Below are 27,699 nucleotides of genomic sequence, written 5' to 3'. Positions count from 1 at the left end.
TAGTTTCTCGCCCCCAATCCAGCCTACAAATTTAGTGCTTCTTTAGCAACTATCTCCTTGCCTCTTGCCTGTGTTGTCCGTACGACCTGCGGCCTCCTTCTGACTGGGGAATTCTGGGAATTGAAGTCCATCCTCCTGAACGCATGCCATAGCTGGGGAATTCTGGGAGTGGAAGTCTGCCCATCTTAAAAGCATACTGACTGGGGAATTCTGGGAGTGAGAACATTACCCTCTCCTGGCCACATGAGAAACAGCAGGCCCAGTTCTATCTGCAGAAGAGAGTCCCTTAGGTAGTTTTAACAGATTGATAAGAGTATGAAGGGACCTTGTAGGTCATCTAGTCCAACCCCCCGCACAAGCAGGATACCCTACATCATTTCTCACAATGAAGCTCCCACAACTTCCGAAAGCAACTTCTGTTCCATTGGTTGATTGTTCTCACTGTCAGAAAATTCCTCCTTATTTCCAGGTTGAATCTCACCTTGTTCAGTTTTTGTCCATTGTTCCTTGTTTGGCCTTTGGGTGCTTTGGAAAATAGCTTGACCCCCTCCTCTCTGTGGCAGCCCCTCAATTATTGGAAAAATGCTATCATGTCACCCCATCCCTCTTTTTCTTAAACTAGACATATCTAGACATATCAAACCATGTCCATCCATGGTTTGCTCAGATGTCTTTCCTTCCTTCCTTCCTTCCTTCCTTCCTTCCTTCCTTCCTTCCTTCTCTCTCTCTCTTTCTCTCTCTCATCTTTCTCTCTCTCGACTTTCTCTCTCTCGTCTTCCTTCTTTTCTTTCTTTTGCTTTGGAAAATAGCTTGATCCCCCTCCTCTCTGTGACAGCCCCTCAATTATTGGAAAAATGCTATCATGTCACCCAATCTCTCTTTTCCTTAAACTAGACATATCTTCTGTCCATCCATGGTTTGCTCTGATGTCCTTCCTTCCTTCCTTCCTTCCTTCCTCCTCCCTCCCTCCCTCCCTCCCTCCCTCTCTCTCTCTCTCTTTCTCTTTCTCTCATCTTCCTTCCTTCTTTTCTTTCTTTTGCTTTGGAGAATAGCTTGACCCCCTTCCTCCTCTCTGTGGCAGTCCCTCAAATATTGGAAGACTGCTATCATGTCTCCCCTGGTCCTTCTCTTTCCTAGACTAGCCAGGCCCAATTACTATTGTTGTTATTATTTAAATTAATTATCCATGCACCTTACCACAGGGTAACTCTGGGACAGCTTACAACAGTGGTGGCTAACCTTTTTGGGCTCCTGGGCCAAAAACTCTGCGTGCGCTTGCATGCTGACGCTCACGTGCCAGCACCCAGAAGGCAATGTGTGCCCCCTCACGCCCCTACTCATGCACGGCAATACCCACCTACCCCACCCACCCCCGCTGCCCCCTTACCTGCACTGTGCCTCACAGCTGATTTTTGGCGGGTCTGAGGCCTTTTTCGGCCTCCCAGAGGCTTGAGGAAGGCTTCTGCAGGCTTTGCAGGCCGAAAACTAGGCCCGTTTCGTCACTTCCGGTATTTTCGGAAAGAAACAGGAAGTAACGAAACGGGGTTAGTTTTCGCCTGCAGAAGCCTTCTCAAGCCTCCGGGAGGCCAAAAAAGCCTCAAACCTGCCGAAAATTAGCTGTGAGGCGCGCACATGCGCAGTGAGGTAAGTTTGCACAAATGGCTCTGCGTGCCACTTGTGGCACACGTGCCATAGGTTCACCATGACGGGCTTGCAATATCCAAAATTATATGAATATTACAAAAATGGTGTTTTTTTTTTCTAAAAAAAACAACCAAACATTTTATATGAATTTACCTGTGCACTTGCAATATTTCTGCACAGCCCACCTCCCCATGACTTTTAGGGGGGGATTCAAACTCTCGTAGGCCACGTTTCTTTTCTTTTTCCCTTCCTCCTTCTCTTCCCCTTCCCATCGGCCGCTCCAGCGCTCCGAGTTCCCGGTGCTGCACATGGAAACGATTGTGCACCTGCTGATCCAGGTGAGCGATGCCCTCCGCTACCTGCACCTGCGCGGCTTCATCCACCGGACCCTCAGCTCCTACGCCGTGGTGATTGTGCTGACTGGGGAAGCGAAGCTGACCAACCTGGAGCATATGATTGAAAGGTAAGCCCACGGCGCTTTCCCTCCCCTCCCCTTTTCTCTTCCAGTATCCTTCCCCTCCCTTTTCCTTTCCTTTCCTCCTCCAAGAAGGAAGAGACTGGACAGGCATTTGTCCAAAATGGTATTGATTCTCCTGCTTGATCAGCGGGTTGCACTAGATGACCTCCATGGTCCCTTCCAACTCTTTTATTCTGTGTTCTGTGTTCCTTCAGTTTACATCCCTTTCCCTTCCTACATTTCTCTTTTCTCTCTTCCCTTTTCCTTCCCTCTTCCTTCCCTTCCCTCCACCTTTCCTTTCCTCACCTCTTCCTTCCCTTTTCCTTCCCTTCCCTCTTCCTTCCCTCCACTTTTCCTTCCCTCTTCCTTTCCTTCCCTTCCCTCTTCCTTTTCTTCCCTTCCCTCCTCCTTTCCTTTCCCTTCCTTTCCTCCTCTCTTCCTTCCCTTCCCCTCCTTTCCTTTCCTTTCCTCCCCTTTTCCTTTCCTTACCTCTTCCTCCCTTCCCCTCCTCCTTTCCTTTCCTTTCCTCCCCTCTTCCTTCCCTCCACTTTTCCTTCCCTTCCCTCTTCCTTTCCTTTCCACTTCCTTCCCTTCCCTCTTCCTTCCCTTCCCTTCCTGCCTCCTTTCCTCCCCTTCCTTCCCTTCTCTCTTCCTTTTCTTCCCTTCCCTCCTCCTTTCCTTTCCCTTCCTTTCCTCCTCTCTTCCTTCCTTCCCTTCCTTTCCTTTCCTCCCTTTTCCTTTCCTTACCTCTTCCTTTCCCTCTTCCTCCCTTCCCCTCCTCCTTTCCTTTCCTTTCCTCCCCTCTTCCTTCCCTCCACTTTTCCTTCCCTTCCCTCTTCCTTTCCTCCTCCTTTCCTTTCCACTTCCTTTCCTTCCCTTCCCTCTTCCTTTCCTTCCCGCCTCCTTTCCTCCCCTTCCTTCCCTTCCTTCCTTTCCTTCCTTCCCTCCTCCTTTCCTTTCCTTTCCTTTCCTTTCCTTTCCTTTCCTTTCCTCCCCTCTTCCTTTCCTCTCCTCTTCCTTCCCCAACCCATCCCAGATTCTCACAATATAGCTTTGCAATAAACTAGAATTCGCCCATTGGGGTCGCGATTCCAATCTGGCTTACTTGGCCGCAGCCAACCTCGGTCTTGTAAGTCTGAATGTACGGCCCTCCCTCCCTCCCTGCCTCCTTTACTCCCCGAGAAGCTAGGGAGGGTCCCTTTCCAAGTCTCTTTCTTTGCCCCTTACGCAGCGGAGGGCTAAGCCACCTCTTATCCGGCCGTTCTCTTTGCCTCTGTCTCCCAAGGTCTTTCCCTCATACCGTGGTCTTCCATTCCCCACCTCCAGGATGCGAGAGATCTCCAAAGGATGGTGGTCTTGCCCCCCTCCCCCAGAGGGGCCACCTGTTCTTCCCCAACCCTGAGCATCCTCTTCCCTTGTCAGCAGCAAAGACGGAGGGGAGCACAGCGACCTGACCCGGGTGCCTATCCCTCCCCAGCTGTACAAGTGGTGTGCCCCAGAGGTGATCTTGGAGAGGACGGCAACTTTCAAGTCGGACGTTTACAGTTTTTGCGCCGTCATGCAGGAGGCCTTTACAGGTGCAGCAAAAAGAATTAAACCCTCGTTTTCGTTGGCTTTTCCTTCTTGGTTTTGTACTTTAAAAAAAAAATTAATCGGTGTTTTCCTCTTTAAGGCTAAAGATCGTCTAAGGCAGTGGTCCCCAACCTTTTTTATGCCGCGGCCCGGTACCGGTATCAGCTGGGCGCCGCCATCTTGTTTTGATGAAAAAGTGCTTCTGGTGAGCTCACCGGAAGCACTTTTTCATTAAAACAAGATGGCGGCGCCCAGCGCTTCCAGTGAGCTTTTCCGGGTAGAAATGGCTTTCTACCCGGAAAAGCTCACCAGAAGCACTTTTTCATCAAAACAAGATGGCGGCGCCCAGCAAGCCAGCGGCCCGGTAGGATTTGTTCGGAGGAGGATTTGACCGGTGGTTGGGGACCCCTGGTCTAAGGTAAAGGTTCCCTTTAATGCCTCCAACTTGGCCCCCAATGTCCAGTTATCCTCGGCGGGAGATCAAACTCTTCCAAAAAACAGTCTACGAAGGGCAGAAAGGCAGTCCGAACCCAAAGTAAAGATAGTTAGAAATAAAAAAACAACAACACAGACCACGCTGAAGTAATTAACACGGCAGGCCAGGATGATAAATTGCAGGCTTCCAACAGATAACGCAGCACCCACAGTTGGGAGGACGCCAAAACCCAGATAAGCCTCGACAAAGATAATGCACGCTTTGCTTCCAGCAAGGAGCTGTGTGCAAACCGCCCCACTTATATCCTATTCTCCCAGCTGCAACTAATGAAAGGGATCAGGGCCTTTTTCTCTCCCATAAGCCATGTTGCTCCTTCTCCGTTTCTCCCTGCGTGCCCTAGGGTGAAGAGGGGGGTGGGCCTGGGTCTTCTTCTGAATGCCCAGCCGGGCTGTGCCCTTCCCCCGTTTCTTCCACAGCCACTGGAGCCCCACTCCCACTCCCTGTCAGCTGCTCAATCTCCCCCTCAGAATCAGACTCGAACAAGGGCATGACAGGGTGTATCATAATACCTATTCTCCAATGAGACACATCCATAGCCAAGAGTCCTCAATCACGTTCTCCAATTAGAAATTTGCGCAGCCGAAACTCCAGTCGCCTAGTTACAATTTTTGGAAGATATAAATGGAATGCACATTGGGTTCCAAACTGCTGCATTGCTCTTTTAAACTCCTTCCCCACCCACCCCTTTCTGTTGGCAACTATAAAATGGGCGTAGAAGATGTTTTTATGAGTTCACCGTGTGTTTTTTTTCCAGACACCATTCCCTGGGAGGGGTTCGACGGTCCGTCCATCAAAGATCGCATCACCTCCGGCCAGTGGTTGGAAGCTGACGCCAGGCTCCCCAAGCCGTATTACGACATGGTGAAGACGGGCCTGGAATCCAGGCCCAAGCAGCGCACGATGAACCTGCAAGATATTCGCTACGTTCTAAAGAACGACTTGAAAGTAAACGTGGAGGGATTTTAATTTAATTTTAATTTAATTGGTCTTAAAAGTTGCTAAGTTTGGAGAGCCCCGAATTTAAAGGTTTCCATCACGTTCCCCATTTCTCTTCTTATCCATTCCGTGGGGTGCCGCAAGGTTCCGTCTTAGGCCCAGGACTCTTCAATATCTTCATGAACGACTTAGATGAGGGAATAGAAGGGGAACTTACCAAATTTGCAGGTGATACTAAGCTGGCAGGAATAGCTAACACCCAAGAAGATAGGCTCAAGATCCAGGTGGATCTCGACAGACTTACAACACTGGGCCGTATTTAACAAAATGAAATTCAACGTAGAGAAAAGTAAAGTCCTACACTTAGTCAAGAAAAACCAAAAGTACACATATAGACCGGGTGAAACCAGGCTCAATAGTAGTAACTGTGAGAGGGATCTTGGAGTCTTAGTGGACAACCAGCTAAATATGAGCCAGCAGTGTGCAGCAGCAGTCCATTGTGTTCGCCAGTAAAACAAAAAGGTTCACCATCAGTGTCCTTTTATATATATATCTATTTCTATTTCTTCTATTTTTTTTTCTATATTAAAAAATGGATGTGTGTGTGTGTGTGTGTTGCAGTATAACACTGGAATGCCTCAAGCAATTTCAACCAAATTTGGTACACAGACAACTTACTCTCTGGAAATAAATACTGTTGGGGGTAAGACACCCCTAACATCCCTCAGAGTGACTGTTCTTAAGATGCAGCCTGTTGTGCCTACAAATGGCTTCTACCGTACTGCCTTAAAATGGCTTCTACTGTACAGTGCTATGGAGTTGCCACGGTCATGGCTTCACAGTACTCCACAAGGGGGCTGTCTCTGGTAACGGAGAAGGTCCAACATTACAAATTACGTTTGTTCTGGGTCGCCAAAATCGGGGCTGCTTCTGTCTAATACAGGATTAGGATAAATAAATACCCAGGCAATGCCGGGTTATTGGCTAGTATAATATAAAGTAAGACAGGATACTCCCAACACCGGAAGTTTTTAAGAAGAGATTGGATAACCATTTGTCTGAAGTGGGGTAGAGCTTCCTGCCTAAGAAGGGAGTTGGACTAGAAGACCTCCAAGGTCCCTTCCAACTCTGTTATTCTATTCTATTAACAGAAAAAAAAACTACGTCCATCAAATTTAAATGTAAAAAATGAATAATGGACCACTATCTGGACAAAGGGTTCTGCTAATCGATTCTTTGTTTTCTCATTTTTTTATTTTTATTTTGCAGGAGTTACTAGAATCTCGCAAACACCGTCCCGGCCAAGAACCAGAGTCTCCCAAGCCTGAAATTCACTCCAATATCAACATCTGCTTGCCTTCTGCCTCGGCTTTCGAAGTGAAGAAGCCAAGATTGCAAGACGAAAAGGCTCACATTGGTCAGTGTCCTCTTTGTGGGTTGAGAGGCTGTGCATAAGGGAAAGGGGGTAAGATCTCTGCTTGGTGAGCTTTCCCCCACTGCCCAGGAATTCTGAAACGGAGGGGTAAATTTGGGGAGGGGGAGAGAGAGCAGAGGTTAGTAGGTGCAGTAGGCTATTTTGAGCTGGAAATTGGCGTCAATTTGCAAAGTCTGGCAACTTTAAGCAACTCAAATATTGTTACGTCGGATGAATCAAGTCGCTTGTTAATTTCTTTTTTCTTTTTTAATTTTTTTATAAACTTTATTAAAGTTTTACAGTTTTAAAAACAAATCATATTTAAAAACTTTTGCAATACATTGTGACATCAGCTTTTCCATATTAATTCATTCATATATAAAATATATATACACGTATACACATACATACATATACACATACGTATACATATACATACATATATACATTATATATATATATATATATATATATATATATATATATATATATATATATATATATATATATATATAATATACACATATATATGTGTGTGTGTTTTCTTAAGTTTTTGCGGGTACTTATGTATGGTATTCAGCTTTGTTCGGGTATTTTCCCACGTCATTATAGTTGTGCTTTTAAAGTTGTAGCAACGTTTCGGCAGAATCTCATCTGCCATCATCAGGCTTCTGTATTATGTTCATCTGTTCGTCAGACTTTCACAGCCGTTTCAGTTCAAACAGAAACGGCTTTTTTAATTTAACGAAATTAAATGCCACCTTCAATGAACATTATGACTATGAAAATAAAACACAAACACACATCCTTCACATTCTATACACTGAATTGAAAACCCCTGATATTGCATTAATATTGCACTACACAGTAGAATTCAAAAGAGCTACAGCCCTGGGACAGAAGCTGTTTGTCAGCCTGTTTGTCCTTTATTATCCTGTACCGTCTGCCAGATGGTAATAGTTCAAATAAAAAGGGTGCCCAGGATGAGATGGATCTTTGAGGATGTTTTGAACTTTCTTAAGGCAGCGGGAGCTATGAAGCTCTTCCAAAGAGGGGAGAGGGCAACCCAGGATCCTCTGGGCAATGACAGTTAACCCTCTGGAGTGCTGTCCTATCTGCCCCTGTGCAGTTGGCAAACCTTACACAGGTGCAATAAGTTAAAAGTCCTTCTCCACTCCGCAAACCCCCCTCCCTTCTACCACTGATGATGATCCCTAGTTTGGCAGTGAAATGTCTGCAGGAGAATCGCCAGCTCAGAGGACACCAACAACCCCACCAGTCATTCTTCTCCTCCTCCTCCCACAAGATTTATATACCAATATTAGCTGGGTACCCGTGCTTCGCTGCCAAACAATGTGATCAGGCAAGTTTTGGGGGAGGAAAATAAGGGGAAGAAATGGTGCCTCTGCCTACCAGCATCCATCGGTATTCATCTGGCTAGTGTCCTGTCAGAGTGTGAGAGAGTTGAGGGCTGTTTGGAAACTGGAAGAGTATTTGCTGTGTGAGCAAAAAGGAGACAGCAAGGAGCCTGGGCGTGGCTTACCTCAACTGTTCTGTACTAAAGCTGCTTGGTGTTGTGAAACTGAAACTCCTCTGCTTGTGTTTTGCATTTGGAAGAGGTTTCTTTTCAGGTGGGGAGGGGGAATAGAACTCCTTAGCATCAGAGCATGTTAATAATAATATAGGAAATACGAATGCTCTGATGGTCATTTTGAAAAATCCTTTCTTAGTGAGCCCCTAGAAGCCAAGAGGAACATATGCGCCAAACTTCAAGTTTGTAGGCTTTACAGTTCTGGAGATTTTGTGATGATGTGCGAGTGATACCTCGCTTTTATATATATAGATACTTACCCTGACAGTGTTCGTGAGAATGTTGTTTTCTTCTTGGTGATTAAAAAGAAAGCAAATCCCACTCTGTCCTAGCACTGATGATGCTACCCAGTTGGGTGATTAAACATCTGCAAAAAAACAACAAGGCTCAGAGAGCACCGAGGACCTGATACAAATTTTGTCACACAGCTCCTTTTAAAGGACCACGTCAAAATAAGACAGATCTCACTGGGCTTGTTGAATAAATGCATTTGCTGTGGGATTTTTACCATCAGGGCTCACAGATGGATAGTCCTCAACTTATGCCTATAAATTCCCTAGTTTGCATGATGATGATGATGTTCTGTGCGTAATGTCAGTTGCCCCGTTCTACCCTGCAGCCGCCCCTGCGTGAATCAACCTCTTGTCTCCAGCCAGCCAGCCACACAAAAACCTGTCATTGTCATTTAGATATATCATTTAGATATGATGGTTAAAGTGCCAGACTAGAAAGTGTGAGACTGGGAGTTCTAGTCCTGCTTTGGGCATGAAACCCGGTTGGAGGACTTTGGGCCAATCACCAGGAGGCTCTGAGTTCTAGTCCCACCTCAGCTATGAAAGCCAGCTGTCTGACTTTAGGCCAATCACTAGGAGACTGGGAGTTCTAGTCCCGCTTTATGCATGAAAACCAGCTGAGTGACTTTGGGCCAATCACCAGGAGTCTCTGAGTTCTAGTCCCACCCTAGGTATGAAAGCCAGCTGGCTTACTTTAGGCCGGTCACCAGGAGTCTCTGAGTTCTAGTCCCACCCTAGGTATGAAAGCCAGCTAGGTGACTTTGGGCCAATCACCAGGAGACGGTGAGTTCTAGTCCCACCCTAGGTATGAAAGCCAGCTGGCTTACTTTAGGCCGGTCACCAGGAGACGGTGAGTTCTAGTCTCACGTTAGGTATGAAAGCCAGCTAGGTGACTTTGGGCCAATCACCAGGAGTCTCTGAGTTCTAGTCCCACCCTAGGTATGAAAGCCAGCTAGGTGACTTTGGGCCAATCACCAGGAGACGGTGAGTTCTAGTCCCACCCTAGGTATGAAAGCCAGCTAGGTGACTTTGGGCCAATCACCAGGAGTCTCTGAGTTCTAGTCTCGCCTTAGCTATGACAGCCAGCTGGCTGACTTTAGGCCAATCACTAGGAGACTGGGAGTACTAGTCTCCTTAGCCATGAAAACCAGCTGAGTGACTTTGGGCCAATCACCAGGAGATTGTGAATTCTAGTCCAGCCCTAGGCATGGTGGCTGGCTGGATGACATTCGGCCCAATCACCAGGAGATGGTGGCTGCAGAGTAAAGGGAACGGAGCAAGTTGACATTACGCAGAGAATACATTATCATGCAAACTAGGGAATTTATGGCCACAAGTTGAGGACTATCCATCTGTGAATCCCGAATGTACAAATCCCACAGCAAATGCATTTATTCAACAAGCCCAGTGAGACGGCCTTAGCCATGAAAGTCAACGTGTGGTGACTTTGGGCCAATCACCTGGAGACGGTGAGTTCTAGTTCCACCATAGCTACGAAAGCCAGTTGGGTGACTTGGACCCAGTCCCTCTCTCTCAACCCAAACTACCTCACAGGGTTGTTGTTGTGGGGAAAATAGGAGGAGGAACGCACGTCGGATATGTTCACCGCCTCAAGTTATTTATAAAAAAATAATAAAGGCAGGATATAAGCGAATAAAATTAAAAGAGAAATCGTTAGCAGGTTTGAAATTGGATTGAAATCCCCTTGACGCACTTCCTCCCACCGCCATTCTTACTTTGTTCCTTAGCCAGAAGTTTCACCGTGACCAGATGCGCTGCTTCCTCGCCGGAGATCAAACCTGTTGTCGTCCAGGTGTCAGAGCCAGTTCTCTGCACGGCGCAATCCGGCCCTTTCTTCGAGAGTCATTTGAGTGACCTCGTCCAGGTCTCCGAGCCAGTTCTCCGCACGGCGCACTCCAGGCCGTTCTTCGAGGGGCATTTGAAAGACGCGGAAGAGGACAGCAACGCCAACCTGAGCTTGTCCAGCGTGCAAATCAACGAGATATACACTTGTTACCCAGAGCTGGGCGACGAGACGGAGGGGGACGAGATGTCGAGAACCGAGCAGGACCCCGATTCTCGACAAGAATCAACGAGTTCTACCGGCGATATGACCGACCTCTCTTCCCCTCAGCTGGCCGAGATCCGGGATCGCGAGAGGAGCCTATCCTCGGACGAGGACCCAAACGTCGCCTCGGTGATGAACGAGGTGCTCCAGAGCACCCGCGGCAAAAACGGGAACGTCCGGTCCCAGTTTGAGCACCAATTCGGCAAGTGCGTTCTCGATCTCAAGATTTGCCAGACTTTGCTCCAGCAAGCGACGGATTCCCTCTGCCGCACCGAAACCAAACTGGGTGCACTGGAGAGTTTCGACAAACCTCTGCAGCTCTTTTGGGGCACCCAGGCAAAGGAGCAACTCCCCGTCGGGATTCCCGCCCAGGGTTGCCATGAGAAGCTGGAGAACATCTTGAGAAATATTCAGCCTCCCTTAAATGGCGACTGCGCCCTGCAGTGGAAGACGGCGGCTCCTCCGACAGAGGGCTACGTGCCACCACCGTTCCGGGTTCCGGGAGCCTACAGATCCCTGGTGGTCCAGTCTTACCAAGTGGCTGAAAACAGGCCCAAGAATGCCAACCAAAGCCAGGATACCACCTACTGGAGCGATTTTGGACCGGAAACACCCAGAAGTCCCCTAAATCCGAAAGGAACAGAGCCAAACTATCAGGTAAAGTGGGACAGAGAGTGGAAGCTCATTTGCAACCTGTAGCGGGCTTGGTTGGCAGTGATTACGTTGCTTAGATGGCTGCTTTTTCATGGGGAAGGTTTTTAAGATCATGGAAGATCCAATCTAGAACCAAGGAGAATGTGATGCCCCTGTTGGAATCTGATTCCAAGGGGGAGGTCGAACAGCTGACAAGGAATGGGAGTGTGGCTCCGGTGGCTTTGGAGAAACTGGGGAAGGGCACAATCCAGCTAGGCATTCAGAAGAAGACCCAGGCCCTCACCCCACTCTTCATCCTAGGGCACGCAGGGAGAAACGGATAAGGGAGCAACGTGGCTTATGGGGGAGGAAAGGGCCCTGATCCCTTTCATTAGCTGCAGCTGGGAGAACAGGATATAAAGTATGTTTGCGCACAGCACCTTGCTGGAAGCAAAGCATGAATTATTTTTGTTTCTCAAGTCTTATCTGGGTTCTGGCATCCTCCCAACTGTGTGCGTTTCTTTATCTTTTGAAAGTCTGCAATTCCTTATCCTGCCCTGTCTCGTTAATCGCTGTAGTGTGGTTTGTGTTGGTTTTTATTTATAATTTAGATGTACTTTGGGTTCCGATGGAATTTGTTCCCTTTAAAAACTGTTCTTGGGAGAGTTTTTTTCTCCAGCCGATGATATCTGGACTTTGGGGGCCAAGTTGGAGGAATTCAAGGGGCTTTACCTACTTTGTGACTTTGTTGCTTTTGTGCCATGCCCCTTTGGGTCGTCACAGAGAAATTTCCTGAAAGTGAGAACAATTACGGACAGTCCTCGACGTACAACTTTTTGTTTAGTGACCGTTCAAAGTTGCAACGGCATCGAAAAAGGGACATGATTGTTTTTCACACTTGTACAACCCTGGCAGCATCCCCATGAGGTCACGTGATCGAAATTCAGACGCTTGGCAACTGACTCGTATTTACGATGGTCTCCGGGGTCACGTGATCCCCTTTTGCGACCAGGTTCACTTAACCGTGCTGTTAAGTTAACAACTGCCGTGAATCACTTAATAACTGTGGCAAGAAATGTTGTGAAAAGGGGCTAAATTCACTCTCAATAAATGTCTCACTTAACAACATAAGTTTGGGGCTCAGTTGAGGTCATAAGTCGAGGACTACCTCTCATCGCAGTGTCCTGAGGTCACATAATTGTCACTTGTGGATTTCCCAACAGGCTTTGGATAAGCAAAGCCCAATGTTGGAAGCCAGATTTGCTTAACGACTGCAAAACTCGCTTAACAACTGCAGCGATTCGCTTAATGACTGACATGTTGTAAAATTGGAGGTGACTCGCTTAACGTCCATCTTCATTATCAGCAGGAAGTCCTGGTCTCGATTCTGGTCGTAAAACGAGAACTCCCGGTAATTCATGTGCCAAAATCTTTCTCCAGACGCTGCATTGACAGTAGAATATATTTGTGCACCTGATGGAGATTGCATTGCAAAGTGGCAGATGGTTAATTCGAACTCCCCTCCCAGCTTCAGGTAGTCTTCGACTTATGACCACAAGGGAGCGTCCACTTTTCCATCGCTAAGCGAGACCGTCGTCGAGCGAGCTTAGCTCCATTTTACCAGCTGTCTCTCCCCAGCGGTGAAGGGAACCCCTTCAGTTGTTAAAACTAGCAATGGCGGTCGTTAAGCGAATCCGGCTTCCCCATTAACTTCGCTCGTTGGAAGGTCGCAAAGGGGGACCCCGGGACACTGCGACAGTCATAAGTATGAGTCAGTGGCCAAGCATCGGAATTTTGACTATGCGAGCATAGAGATGGTGCAACGCTAAATAAGGACATAAAAAAGGTTGTGAGTCACTTTTTTCAGTGCCCTTCAAACGGTCACTAAACGAACGGTTGTAAGTCGGGGTGTCAGGGTTCCGGCAATTGCCCTAATTAAATCATGAGCCTTGAGCCAAGTTTCCAAAAAATTCAAAGGATTTATTAGGAGCAACATGCCGGCATTAACCTGTGATAACCCAAAGGGGCGTGGCACAAAAGCAACAAAGTCACAAAAGTAGGTAGAGTCCCTTTAATTCCTCCAACTTGGCCCCCAATGTCCAGTTATCAACAGCTGGATAAAAAACTCTTCCAAGAACAGTTTTTAAAGGGAAGAAATTCAGTCCGAACCCAAAGTACATAGAAAATAATAAATAAAAAGCAACATAAACCACGCTGCAGCCATTAAATGAGACAGGGCAGCAGTTGGGAGGACGCCAGAACCCAGATAAGACTTGACAAGCAAAGATAATGCAAGCTTTGCTTCCAGCAAGGTGCTGTGCGCTAACACCCTTTTAAAATCCTGTTTTCCCAGCTGCAGCTAATGAAGGGGATCAGGGCCCTTTCCTCCCCCCGTAAGCCACGTTGTTCCCTTATCCGTTCCTGCCTGCCCTAGGATGAAGAGGGGGTGGGTCTGGGTCATCCTCTGAATGCCCAACCGGAATGTGCCCTTCCCCAGTTTCCTCCACAGCCACTGGAGCCACGCTCCCACTCCCTGTCAGCTGTTCGACACCCCCCCCCCGAATCAGATTCCAACAGGGGCATGACATAACCTAAATGAAGCCAACTGTGGCACATGTAATTTACAGCCACCTCTGACCCTGCCTTCCCCCCCACCCCCTGGGTGTGTCATAAATCAGATTCTCCAACAGAAGCACGTTCACGCTAGGTGTCATCCATCATGTTCTCCAATGGAGGATTTTCCCCAGGTGGAAGGTGAAGGTAAGGGTGGAATGTACTTTTGATTTTAAACTGCCCTGCTATTCCTTCAGATTTTTCTCACCCCCCCTTGCAACTTTGAAAACAGGCATGGGAATGTTTTACAAGTTGACACGAGGACTACCTGCACAGAAATTGTCGTGTGCCCTCCCCTCCCCGCCCTGCCCCGGCCCAGATCGCCTCTTTATCCGTGTGGGTTTTTAGCTCTTATCCCCAGGGGTGACCTTCAGGAGGAAGAAGAGCTGCCAGCTGCGCCGAGGAAGCTCCATGTTGGATGGGATCAAAGCATCGGATGGGTGAGTCCTCTTTCCTAAAATCCCCGGTATGTAGCACAGGAGAAATTAGGGATGTAGAGGGCAGAGGAAAAGCGCAGCATCCGGTGTACGTTGCGCCTACAAAGAAATCGGTGGGGGGGGGGAACAGTCTGAATTCTTTCCACCAAGAGAAAAACCGTAAAGTAATCGTTCATTGATGCCGACAAGGATCTCGACTGACTGGTGTCGTGCCCCTGGTGGAGACTGACTCCGAGGGAGAGGAGGAACAGCCAACAGGGAGTGGAAGGGTGGCTCCAGAGGTGGTGGAGGAGGCTGGGGAAGGGCAGAGGCCGACTGAGCAGTCAGAGGAGAACCCAGGCCCATCCCCTCTGCATCCTAGAACACGCAGGGAGGAACGGAGAAGGAAACAACTTGGCTTATGAGAGAGGAAGTGGCCATGATCTTCTTCAGGGGCTGCAGCTGTGACAACTGAATAAGAGGACGGACACGCGTATGGGCAAACGCTGGAAACAAAGAGTGTTTTATTCCTGGATGGAGGTTTATCTTGGTTGGCGTTCTTCCAACAGACTATACCTGGTTATCTTCTTGAAGTTTGTAATTAATTATCCTGGTCTGTCGTGGAACTTTCTTCAGTGCGGTTTGTTTTTGGTTTTTTTTATTGTTTCGTTATCTGTTCTTTGAGTTGGACTGTATTTCGTTTGGAATGTTATGTTGGAAAGAGGGACTGTGACTCCAACTGTGAACAATGGAACAGTGAAGCCAAGTGGAAGGCATTAAAGAACATTTATTTATGTTTTGGTTTTTGTTACGTTTGTGGGACACTCCAGGTCATCACAGTTGGGCACTATCTAATAAAATTAGTGGACCAGAGGAATGGTGTCGATATAATTTACTTGGACTTCAGTAAGGCATTTGATAAAGTAGACCATAATCTACTACTAGATAAAGGAGTGGGTTAGGCAGCATCACCATCAGATGGATTCGTAACTGGCTGACCAACCGCACTCAACGTGTAGTCCTCAATGGAACTGCATCTCCATGGCAGGAAGTATGCAGTGGGATACCCCAAGCCTCCGTTTTAGGCCCAGGACTCTTTAACATTTTCATCAATGACTTGGACGAGGGGATAGATAGGGAACTCATCAAATTTGCAGACAACACCAAGCTGGTAGGAATAGCCAAACTGTGATGACCCAGGGTGGGATACAAAATAAACACAGTCACAAAAGCAGGTGAAGCCCCCTTCATTCCTTCACTTTGCTTCCAAGCTCCAAATATCCTTGACTGGCGACAAAAAACTCCCCCACAAGCAGTTACAAGAAGGAGGAAATGCCGTTTAAATTATAAAGAATAAAAAACAACACAAACCAGGCAAGATAGGGGCTGGAGGACGTCCACAGATAACATCACACTGGGAAAGATGCCAAACTCAGAGAGGAACCATAAACTAGAGATATTTTCATGCTTTGTTTCCAGCACTCGCCCATATGCATGTCCGTCCTCTTATTCAGTTGTCACAGCTACAGGCCATGAAGAGGATCAAGGCCCTCTCCTCCCAAGTAGACCACATCTCTCCCTTATCCTGTCCTCCCTGCATGCCCTAGGATGGATAGGGGATGGGCCTGGGTCCTCCTCTGACGGCCCAGCCGGCCTCTGCCCTTCCCCAGCCTCCTCCACCACCTCCGTAGCCACACTTCCACTCCCTGTCGGCTGTTCCTCCTTTCCCTCGGAGTCAGTCTCCATCAGGGGCATGACACAAACACTCCGGAAGATAAAGGCTTAGGATACAGAAGGATCTTGACAGATTTGAACATTGGGTGCTATCTAACAAAACGAAATTCAGTGGTGAAAAAAGGAAGGTTCTACATTTAGGCAAGAAAAACCAAATGCACGGGTATAGTGTAGGTGGTACCTGGCTCAATAGTGGTAACTGCGAGAGGGATCTTGGAGTCCTACTCGACAGTCGCTTGAATAGGAGCCAGCCGTGTGCTGCAGCTGCCAAAAAAAGTCAACAGAGTTCTAGGCTGCATAAACAGAGGGAGAGAATCAAGATCACGTCAAGTGTTAAACACCACTTTATAAGGCCTTGATAAGGCCACACTTGGATTCTGTAATTCTGTTATTTAAATTAAAAGGGTGGAAAAGGGAAAAAAAAAAACCTCTAGGATGTTTAGAGGTAACCTAGATAAAGTGGGGTCTAACTATATCTAGGGTCAGTAAAAATGATGCCATCAACCTGGTTTTGCAGGTGCTTCAAAAGAACAGCTCCTGAAATCTACGAAGCGAATTTGAGAAGCGAGGAGAGGAGAATGGCCCAGTCTGAATGGACAAGTGAGTTTTGGGGTTGTCCAGTCCACAGAAATTGAGGGGGGGAGGGAGGGAGGCATTCAAGTGAGCTTGGGGCTACGATACCCAGCATTCTCAGCCCTACAGTTAGGAGATCAACCCTGTTGGATCAGGTGAGGATGCTAACCTAGCATTTGGGATCAGCTAGATGTTCTTTGGGGGCTCAACAAATGGAGACATGGCTTTCTCCCTCCCCCTTTCTTCCTCCCCCCCCCACAACTGGGATTTAGCAATGGTGCCCTCACCTTGGTGGCATCATGAGGTCATCAAGATGGGTAACCCTTGATAGACCTTTGTTGAGGTAATTGAGACGTAGTGAGAGTAACGTTGAATAACACACGTCCAGCACACAGATACACTGAATAGTAAAATGTAGGTTTTTACTTCCAGTAAACGGTTAAGCAAAGTCCAACAAACAGTCCAAGTCATACATGGTTAAGGCAGTCAGTTTTTAGTCCAGGGTTAATCCAAATAGCAAAGTCCAGTATCATAAACAGTTCAGTAAATAGACTCACAGCAATCCAAGAAGAGCGACGATCAGCAACAGTCAATAGGAAAAAAGTAGGAACCAGAAACAGCGAACATCAGAACATCTAGCAACAAGCAACTCACAGCAACAACAGAACAGAACAACCCAGGTTTCTGGCTCCATCTTATGGCCGTTTGAGGAACCACGCCCAATTATAATTTTAGCATTCCCTTAAAGAGACAGTATTAAATGCCTATCCTGGTTTATATATTTCCAACCCAACTGTTAGGTGACTATCAATTCCTAACATCTTCCAGGAATTTATCCAGTCCCCTTTTAAGATCATCCAAAGTTTGGGGCAGTTAGTTACACAGATTAGTAATTGACTTTGGGCTGGTTCATTTCTTCCCATTAAGAATTCCTCATGCTGGCTGGGGAATTCTGGGAGTTGACATCTTGACTTCTTAAAGCCAATGCATTAACAGAGGGATAGAATCAAGATCACATGAAGTGTGAATGCCACTTTGTAAGGCCACGCTAGAATGCTTGCATCCAGTTTTGGTCTCCACGATGTAAAAAAAGATGTTGAGACTAGAAAGGGTGCAGAGAAGAGCCACAAAGAGGATGATGGAGCTGGAGGCTAAAACATATGAAGAACGTTGCTGGAATTGGCTATGTCTAGTTTAATGGAAAGAAGGACTAAGGGTGACATGATAGCAGTCTTCCAATATTTGAGGGTCCGCCCCAAAGAAGAGGGGGTCAACGTATTCTCCAAAGCAAGGGTTGCCAACCTTTTGGACCTCAGTGACCACCAAACTCATTATTTTAAATCCCGTGGATCACTAATATGAATTTTGACTTACAGTGGCTTGCTGACATTTTCCCAGGGTCTCTGCAGAAAGAAGCAGAGACCCTGGGAAAATACCCCCCAAAAAGTCTGCAGGAAAATTCCCCACCCCGTTTTCCTACCGATCGATGGTTGTTTATTTGGGATCGCAGGATACAGTCTCCAGCTCCGTTCTCAATGGGAGAGAGAGAGAGAGAGAGAGAGAGACTTTAGACTTCATGCAAGGAAAGCAGCAGAAGCTGCAGAATTCTTTCTCTCCCCCAAACTCCGCCAGAAATGAGTCTTTGTGAGACTTGTCAGGCCGGCACAGCCTCTTGGAGCAGGAGGCCTTGCAGGGTCCCAAAGACTCATTTCTGGTGGAGTTTGGGGGAGAGAAAGAAAGACTTTGGCTGCTTTCCTTGCGTGCAGCCAAAAGCAGAAGAAGAAAGAAGCAGCCCGGTGGCCAGGCAAGTTCCCCCCCTCTGCCCTTTCCCCCCTCCCCTCACTACCTCGTGTTGTTCGCAATGCAAGCAACGCAAGGCTTGTGTTCCCGCGGGCCATGTGGGCGGGGCAGCCTTGTGTTCCCGCACAGCCTGGATTAATTGCTTTGGGAGTGACATTTCTCTGCGGAGCACCAACATTTTCTCGCGGACCACCAGTGGTCCCCCGGCCCACCGGTTGGTGACCACTGGCTTCAAAGCACCTGAAGCTGGACAGGAAGCAACAGATGGAAACTAACCAAGGAGAGAAGCAACTTAGAACTAAGGAGAAATTTCCTGACAGAACAATTAATCGGTGGAACATCTTGCTTCCAGAAGTTGTGGGTGCTTCATTACTGCTTCATTACATATTTGTCTAGAATGGTGTAGAGTTTCCTGCTTGAGCAGGGGGTTGGACTAGAAGACCTCCAAGGTCCCTTCCAACTCTATTATTCTGTAAAGTTGCCCAAAGTTTAAGAAGCATTGCTCTTTGGATAGTCTAGTTGAAGTAAGGACAATCGGAACCTGTGCCTCGAGGGAGACCCTAAGAGAGCACTAGAACTCCCAGTCTCCCACTTTCTACTCCCATCACCTTGCCCACTGCACCAAACTGGCCACTGGTGAATAGAATACGGTGACATAGACCAGGGGTCCCCAACCACCGGTCCGCGGACCGGTACCGGTCCAGCGAACAACTACCGGGCCACGGCTTGCTGGGCGCCGCCATCTTTTTCATGAAAAAGTGCTTCCGGTGAGCTTTTCCGGTAGAAAGCTCACCGAAGCACGTTTTCATCAAAAAGATGGCGCCAGCGCTCGTGAGCTTTTCCGGGTAGAAATGGCTTTCTACCCGAAAAGCTCATCGAAGCGCTAGCCTATCTTTTTGATGAAAACGTGTTTCCAGTGAGGTCACCGGAAGCACTTTTTCATCAAAAAAAGATGGCGGCGCCCAGCTGATGCCGGTACCGGGCCGCGGCGTCAAAAAGGTTGGGGATCACTGACATAGACAACAACCTCCCATAGACAACAACCTCCCAATATCGGCTGTGGAAAAAGTAACCCCGTTGTTTCCTTTCTGCCCACTAGATGGCAGTAGAAGTCAAAGTAAAGGATTTTATTTTTTTCCTGTGAAAAACTTTTGTCAATCTTATTTATTTATACTCATTTGTTAAATTAATATGCGGCCCATCTCACTGATGCAGTAACTTTGGGAAGCTTACGATATAATAAAAAAGGCAATAAAAGATCATTTGTCTGGTTGTGACAGCACTGAAAAAAAGCATTGACAATCAATCCTCGTACTTGCGACCATCATAGATTCCCAAAATTTGGGTTCTTGGCATTTACCATGGTTACAGCACCCTGGGGTCACGAGATCATCATTTGTGTTAAGCCTGGATTCCCCAACGGGTGTTAAGGAAAACAAACTAAACAGAATGTACAGCGAAGTCAGATAGGAAGACAGGTAAATGTGTGAAATAAGCCTTCTCGTTAACACGCAGTAAAAATACAGATACGCTTGTGCTACCAAAATTATAGTTTATTCCATTTAAGAATTATAGCATAGTCATGTAAACAGTCCATTAGTCATATACCAAATTCAGTCAAGTCTTGTCGAGGATACTCTAATTGCAAAGTCCGTGTCGAATAGCCAGTGTCAGTACACATATAATAAATCTGTCCAAAACTTATCTTCTCTCCTTTGAGAAATATCTTCAAAGTAATCCAACACTTCTTCTCCTCCCCGATCCAGCAAGAACACAGTCTTCAATAAGCCAGCCAGTAAGAGCCAGAGAGTGCCTTGCTGCTTATATAGTACTTTTACAGCTGCACCCTTAATTACGTTCCTTTAGCTTAAAGTCACATACACTTTATCTGACAAACCATGATTCATCATTTTATTATCTTTACCCAAAACAGTTAGGGTAAAACAATGTTATCCCTAACAATTTGCACCTATCTACTTCCAACAAAATCAGTGTGTGTGGGGGGGGAAACCAGATTTGCTTTATCCCGTGTGATTTGTTAACAACCGCAGCCAAAATGGTCATACAATTGGACACACAGTTCACTTAATGTCTGCATTGCTTAGAAATAGAGGTTCCTGTTCCCAAGCGTGGTTCTAAGTCAAGGCCTTCTTTTACAGATGGTCCTTGACTTACGACCACAATTGAGCCCAAAATTCCTGTTTCTAAGCAAGGCAGCTGTGAAGTGACCCCAAAGTGTGTGGGTTTTTTTCAAGAGGCGACTGGACTTTCGTTGTTTTTCTTTGGAAGACGTTTCGCTTCTCATCCAAGAAGCTTCTTCAGCTCTGAACTGGATGGTGGGGAATGGAAGGATTTACACTCCTTGCAGACAGCTGGTCATTTGCATCCTTTTAGAGGGTCATTGAGGCCACTTGGAGTCCCCACGTTGTGTTTTTTCAAGAGCCAACTGGACTTTCTGGTTTTTCTTTGAAGACGTTTCACTTCACATCCAAGAAGCTTCTTCAGCTCTGGATGGTGGGGAATGGAAGGATTTACACTCCTTTCAGACAGCTGATCATTTGCATCCTTTTAGAGGGTCACTGAGGCCACTTAGTCCCCAAGGTGTGTTTTTTCAAGAGCCAACTGGACTTTCTGGTTTTTCTTTGAAGACGTTTCACTTCACATCCAAGAAGCTTCTTCAGCTCTGACTGGATGGTGGGGAATGGAAGGATTTACACTCCTTGCAGACAGCTGGTCATTTGCATCCTTTTAGAGGGTCACTGAGGCTACTTGGAGTCCCCAAGGTGTGTTTTTTCAAGAGCCAACTGGACTTTCTGGTTTTTCTTTGAAGACGTTTCACTTCACATCCAAGAAGCAGCTTCTTCAGCTCTGACTGGATGGTGGGGAATGGAAGGATTTACACTCCTTGCAGACAGCTGGTCATTTGCATCCTTTTTAGAGGGTCATTGAGGCCACTTCTATGTCAAAAATGAGAAGCCCCTCCCTCCACAGAAGGGGAGGGATACGACATCATCTCTTTCCATTCTACAATATGGTCCTTTCAGCAGCTCCAAGAAGGCTCCACAGCCATTTGAACCACTCAGGCCACCCTGAGGACAGTGGCAAACCTCCAAGTGGGCCTCAACGGCTCTCTAAAACAGAGATATCAAACTGGATTTATTTGAGAGCCACATCAGCATTGTAGTTCTCCTCTGTGGGCCGGTGGCGTGGGGGGGGGATGACCAATGGGCAGGTGGTGTGTGTGTGGGGGGACACGGATGTCTCCTGCACCACCTTGCTGGCCAAACCGAGCCACGTGGCCTGTTTTTCGGCCATTTTGAACCCGTTTTGAGCCCGTTTTGGCGCCTGTTTTCAGGATGTTTTGGACCTGTTTTTAGCCCAGTTTCAGCAGGCAGAGTGCTGCAGGAGGCCATGGAGGGTGAAAACAAGGTGCACCCCCCCACACACACACGTGGCCCATTTTAGCTTCCAGAGTCACCGCGTGCCAGTCTCGACATCTGCAGGCTGGCCCCGCAGGCCTTGAGTTTGACACTACTGCTCTAAAAGTATGCAAGTGAGCAGCTGTCTGCAAGGAGTGTAAATCCTTCCATCCTCCACCATCCAGTCAGAGTTGAAGAAGCTTCTTGGATATGAAGTGAAACGTCTTCAAAAGAAAAACCAGAAAGTCCAGTTGGCTCTTGAAAAAAAGCATGTTGGGGACTCCAAGCGGCCTCAATGACCCTCTAAAAAGGATGCAAATGACCAGCTGTCTGCCAGGAGTGTAAATCCTTCCATTCCCCACCATCCAGTCAGAGCTGAAGAAGCTTCTCGGATGAGAAACGAAATGTCTTCAAAGAAAAACCCGAAAATCCAATTGCCCCCTGAAAAAAGCACCTTTGGGACAACCATGACCTGGATGACCGTAGACATTTAATTCTTTTGTGAATTTTGCCCCAATTTACACTATTAGCTAAGTGAATCACGGCCGTTATTAACTTAGTGATCTGGTGGTTAAGTGTGTCAGAGTGTTCGCAGCGTGACTACGATTGTGAGACAACCCAGGAGCAAAACACAGCATGCACCGAGGCTTCGTCTTTTAACTGTGGTTTATATACAAGACAGCTATATACATACATGTATACGTGGTAGGCAAATACCTGGCAAGCAATCACTCTTCTTTACTCCGCACGGAGAACCACAATGGAGACAGAATACAAGGAGAGAAAGGTACGCCCTCTCATGGCCTCATATAGACAGCTTCTTAAAGTGGTAAAACCCTGTGGGACCCATCCTCAGTCTTAAAGCGGCAATAACCATGCTGATTCATCCTCATTGCATCAGCCTTACAACAGCTGATCAGCTCTTAAGTCTCAAGACCTTAACAAAGCGAATTTGGCCCCCTCCCCCATTGACTTAGCTTCTCAGAAGGTCTCAAAATGGGATTGCATAAAACAAAACACATTCGTCATAAAATATGCCAGTTGACAAGCATCCAAAGTTTGACTACGTGACCATGGAGACGCTGCATCAGTCCTAAGTATTAAAAAGTGGTCATAGGTCACTTTTTTTTCAGTGCCGTTGTAACTTTGAACGGTTACTAAACAAATCGTTGTAAGGCAAGGACAACCTGTACTCTTTTAGATAGGCCTGGAGATTTCAAATCCCAGCTTATTTATTTATGCACTGTATTTCGCAGTTGGTTTATTTATATACCATAATTGTCTCATCTATGGCACATTTAAACTAATTTACAGAAATTGCATCGTTTGAATTGCGTAATGGCCAAATGACCATAATTTCTCACGAATGAAGACAGTATCATTCCCTTTACGCACAGCGTTGAGGGTTCGAGAATGTTCAGTCCATTTAAACTATACAAAAAAGTATGAAGTGATTATCCATCTGCCTTCCCCCATTCCTCCTTTCTATGAAAAGGCATAAACTTGAATGAACTCTGGGAATCTGTTGGTACTTTTTCCCGCCTCGTTTATTTTGTTTAAAAGCATATCAAATAGCAATATCAAATATACCACTTTACAGTGCTTCACTGCCCTTCTCCTAAGCAGTTTTACAGAGCCAGCCTCTTGCCCCCAACCATCTGGGTCCTCATTTTACCCACCTCAGAAGGACGGAAGGCTGAGTCGACCTTGAGCCAGTCAGGATCGAACTGGTGGCAGTGAGCAGAGTTAGCCTGCAGTCGCGCTTGGATTTATATACTGTTTCACAGTGCTTTTACAGCCCTTTCTAAGCGGTCTACAGAGTCAGTCTGTTGCTCCCAACTATCTCGGTCCTCATTTTACCCACCTCGGAAAGATGGAAGGTTGAGTCAACCTTGAGCTGGTCAAGATCGAACTTTATAGCTATGGGCAGAGTGAGCCTGCAATAGTGCATTCTAACCATTGCGCCACCAGGGTTTCCTTCTCATTTCTCCTTCCTTCCTTCCTTCCTTCCTTCCTTCCTTCCTTCCCTCCCTCCCTCCCTCCCTCCCTCCATCCCTCCATCCCTCCCTTCCTTCCTCTTGTATGCCTTCCTTCCGTCCGTCCTTCTCCTTGTTTTCCTTCCCTCTCTCCCTCCCACCCAAGCAATAGCACTTAGACTTATATACCGCTTCACAGTGCTTTACAGCCCTGTGGTCACCCAATCAAAACTCAAGACGGCAATTGGCCTGCGTTTATGACGGTTGCAGCGTCTTGGGGTCATGTGATCGCCACTTGCCACCTTCTGACAAGCAAAGTCAGAATAGCAGAGTTGCAAGGGAAGACTAGAAGAATAGAATGGAGCTGGAAGGGGCCTTGGAGGTCTTCTAGTCCAGCCCACTGCTCAAGCAGGAGAGCTATGCCATTTAAGACAAGCGGCTGTCCAGTCTCTTCTTAAAAACCTCCAGTGATGGAGCACCCACGATTTCTGGTGGCATGTTGTTCCACTGGTTAATTGTCCTCACTGTTAGATAATTTCTCCTTAGGTCCAGGTTGCTTCTCTCCTTGATTAATTTCCATCTGTTGTTTCCAGAACATCAGTGGGAAAGTATAACCATGTTTCTAACTCAACAACCGCAGTGATCCATTTCACAACGGTGTCAAGAAAGGCCATAAAATGAGGCAAAACTCTCTTCACAGCTGTCTCACTCAAGTGACCTAAAGATTGGGCTGAGTGGTGGGGCTGTAAGTCGAAGACTAACTGTGGAGGTATTTCTCGGCTTGCGACCCAACAGTTGAGCCCAAAATTTATGTTGCTAAATGAGAAATGTGTTAAGTGAGTTTTCCCCCCCCATTTGACAACGCTGCTAAGCGAATAAACTGCCTTTGTTAAAATGAGTCACACGGTCGTTAAGCGAATGCGGCTGCCCCTTTGACTTTGCTTGTCAGGAGGTCGCAAAAGGGGATCATGTGACCCCGGGACACTGTGGCTGTCATAAATGTGAGTCAGTTGTCAGAACACCTGCATTTGGATCACGCGACCACGGGGATGCCACAACGGTCATAAGAGTGAAAAACGAACATAAGTCACTTTTTTTCTGTGCCATTGCAACTTCGAACGGTCACTAAACAAATCATTGTAAGTTGAGGACTACTTGTATTTAATCCTGTGTAGCTTTCCTTACTGTAGCAGCTGAAGTGGTCAAGTCCCACTAAAACCAGTCCAAAGATTTAATTTTAATTTTTGTCAGGATTCCGGCAGTTACCCCAGAGAAATATTTTATGAGTTGACAATTTAATTTTAATTTAATTTAATTTTAATTTATTTTAATTTTAATTTTAGTTAATTTGTTTTATTTATTTATTTTAATTTATTTTAATTTATTTGTGTATTTATTTATTTAATCCAACCGACGCGTCCTTCTGTCGCGGTTTCTCTCCAGCCGAAGTGAAGCAGATGGCCAAGCAGGCGGCCTCAGGCCAGCTTCATTTACCGACCCAGCAGCACCCTGCCAACAGATGGATGTTGCAGAGCGAGGTGCAGGGCATCCAGACCATTTTCCCGAGCCCCACCATCTGCGAGCGGGTCCGATTCTACCAGGAGAACAGCGAGGCGGGAAGGGGGCAGCGCAGCAGGGCCATCGGCGACCACAAGGCGCTTGGTGAAGACGAAAACCAAAAACCCCCAGATGGGCTGTTAGGAAGAGTCCCAGGCCTGGAGAAGGAAGGTAAGGAGGGTTTGAGTGACAGCTCAGTTTCTCTACCTTAACCACTTGAAGATGTGTGGACTACAACTCCCAGAATTCCCCAGACAGCACAGCTCGGTTCGGTGGCCTTTACTTCCACATAAAAACAGACTCTCCCCGAAAATAGCCAAAATTCATACATTTCACTGCCCCAGCGATGCAGATATAAGCTTCAATCTTGCCATGGTGGTTTGGTCCAGAAAGCAGTAGGCTCGAAATTGGGAGACGGTGAGTTCTAGTCCCGCCTTAGGCATGAAAGCCCACTAAATGTCTTTAGGCCAATCACCGGGAGGCAGTAAATTCTAGTCCTGTCTTAGGTATGAAAGCCAGTTGAGTGACTTTAGGCCAATCACCAGGAGACGGTGAGTTCTAGTCCCGCCTTAGGCATTAAAGCCAGTTGAGTGACTTTAGGCCAATCACCAGGAGGCAGTGAGTTCTAGTCCTGCCTTCGGCATGAAAGCCAGCTAGGTGACTTTGGGCCAATCACCAGGAGACGGTGAGTTCTAGTCCTGCCTTAGGCATGAAAGCCACTGGGTGACTTTGGGCCAATCACTAGGAGACGGTGAGTTCTAGTCCCACCTTAGGCATTAAAGCCAGTTGAGTGACTTTAGGCCAATCACCGGGAGGCAGTAAATTCTAGTCCTGTCTTAGGTATGAAAGCCAGTTGAGTGACTGTAGGCCAATCACCAGGAGACGGTGAGTTCTAGTCCCACCTTAGGCATTAAAGCCAGCTAGGTGACTTTAGGCCAATCACCAGGAGAGGGTGAGTTCTAGTACCACCTTAGGCATTAAAGCCAGCTAGGTGACTTTCAGCCAATCACCAGGAGAGGGTGAGTTGTAGTCTCACCTTAGGCATGAAAGCCCACTAAATGACTTTAGGCCGATCACCAGGAGAGAGTGAATTCTAGTCCCAGCTTAGGCATGAAAGCCAGCTGGGTGACTTTGGGCCTGTCTCTCAGCCCAGCCCTACCTCGCTGGGTTGTTGTGGTGGGGGAAAAGAGGAAGGAAGGAAGATTAGTTCCGTTCACCGCCTTGGGTTATTCATCAAAACAATTAAGATGGGTTAAAAAAATAATTAAGTGAACAACCCCCTGCATCTCAATTCTTTTTTTTTTTTTTTAACCCTACCCCCACATGTACCATTGGAACGAGAAGCAGCGAATTGCAGGTATTATGGCTGTGAATTGCCCAACCCCTTGCCTGGGTAGAAGACCCTTCCCCAAATTAAAATGGCCAAGGAGCAGGAACGCAAATCGATTTGTGACATAATTGGTGTGCAACAGAGAGAGGCCGTCTGTAGCCATTTTTAACATTCTGGGTACGTTCCCGTTTTCCTGACGGTTTTGACGCTGTCGGTCGCGAGCGGATTTGCTGGTCTCTGCCTCCCAGGAGAACCAAAAAAGGGGACTGATTTTTCAGAGTACCGCTTTCTTTTTAAATGCATTTCATTGGGGGCGCTTTATCCCTCTTCTCTAAATGATAGTTTATTTTATTTTATTTTATTTTATTTTTTGGCTCTGGGGATTAGCTGTTTCATGGCTATTATCCTCCCCCGTCAAATCAGCCTCTGTTGGCCTTTTCTGAATTATTTCTTTCTCCCGCCTGCCTGTCCCTCGTCCAAGAAACCGCTTTTTCCTCCGCATGCTAATTCTGACTCCCACCCTCGTTTCCCTGGGTGGTGATGTTGCATTTCGTCTTGTCTTAATTTATTCTTAGGCAAAAGTGGTCTGGCTCCAGCCTGCAAGAGTGGCGCAGCTCCACGCAAGCCCACGGGCCTTTCTGCCCCTTCAGAATATTCTCGGCGGGTACGTAGTTTTTTGGGGGGCTCCTTCGTCCGCTGAATAATTAAGCAATCATTCTTGGTCCAATCCCGATCCAGATCATTGAGCCAAAATAAAGACCAGAACCCCCATGACGTTAAGCCACTCCAGAGATAATATTTTTTTTAAAGATTGCAAAAGGTGGTCACGAATCCTGCTTCGAGAGGGGGGGAGACCTTTCGAATAAAGGTTAGCGAGCGTATAGAATCCTTTAGTGCTCTTTGAACTGGGTGGTTCGCTTGCAGACGTTTCGTGACCCAACTAGGTACCATGATCAGTAGAAGGGAGTAGGGTTTGCGCTGTTTTATTTACCAGTGGCTTGCCCTGTCAGTGTGGGTGGGAGTGTTCTTGGTGGTTTCTTGATCCAGTTGTGGGTTTACAGAGATGGATGGATGGGTGGATAGATGATAGATCGATACAGACACAGAGACACAGAGACAGAGAGAAAGACACAGACAGAGAAGACACAGAAAGACAGAGAGAAAGAGATACAGAAAG

The 27,699-nt window shown here is 47.0% G+C and overlaps 1 protein-coding gene across 2 annotated transcripts in view; it reads left to right on the top strand.

The window, feature by feature from the left end:
- TEX14 (testis expressed 14, intercellular bridge forming factor) overlaps positions 1-27,699 on the top strand; it is an 88,716-nt gene that overhangs the window by 21,270 nt on the left and 39,747 nt on the right. For both annotated transcript variants that reach the window (XM_087971267.1, XM_087971207.1), the window contains exons 9-17: positions 1,929-2,107; positions 3,527-3,678; positions 4,924-5,114; positions 6,375-6,522; positions 10,152-11,128; positions 14,066-14,157; positions 16,385-16,467; positions 25,079-25,363; positions 27,098-27,186. In XM_087971267.1, the coding sequence (XP_087827393.1) occupies positions 1,929-2,107; positions 3,527-3,678; positions 4,924-5,114; positions 6,375-6,522; positions 10,152-11,128; positions 14,066-14,157; positions 16,385-16,467; positions 25,079-25,363; positions 27,098-27,186 (2,196 nt within the window). The remainder of the gene's footprint in view (positions 1-1,928; positions 2,108-3,526; positions 3,679-4,923; positions 5,115-6,374; positions 6,523-10,151; positions 11,129-14,065; positions 14,158-16,384; positions 16,468-25,078; positions 25,364-27,097; positions 27,187-27,699) is intronic.

Source organism: Notechis scutatus, chromosome 1, assembly GCF_049901735.1.
Source record: "Notechis scutatus isolate UNSWTSFEM ecotype Mainland chromosome 1, rNotScu1.2, whole genome shotgun sequence".
NCBI classification, from domain to species: domain Eukaryota; kingdom Metazoa; phylum Chordata; class Lepidosauria; order Squamata; family Elapidae; genus Notechis; species Notechis scutatus.
The sequence above is the reverse complement of the archived record's forward strand: the minus strand, read 5'-3'. Positions and strand labels throughout refer to the sequence as shown.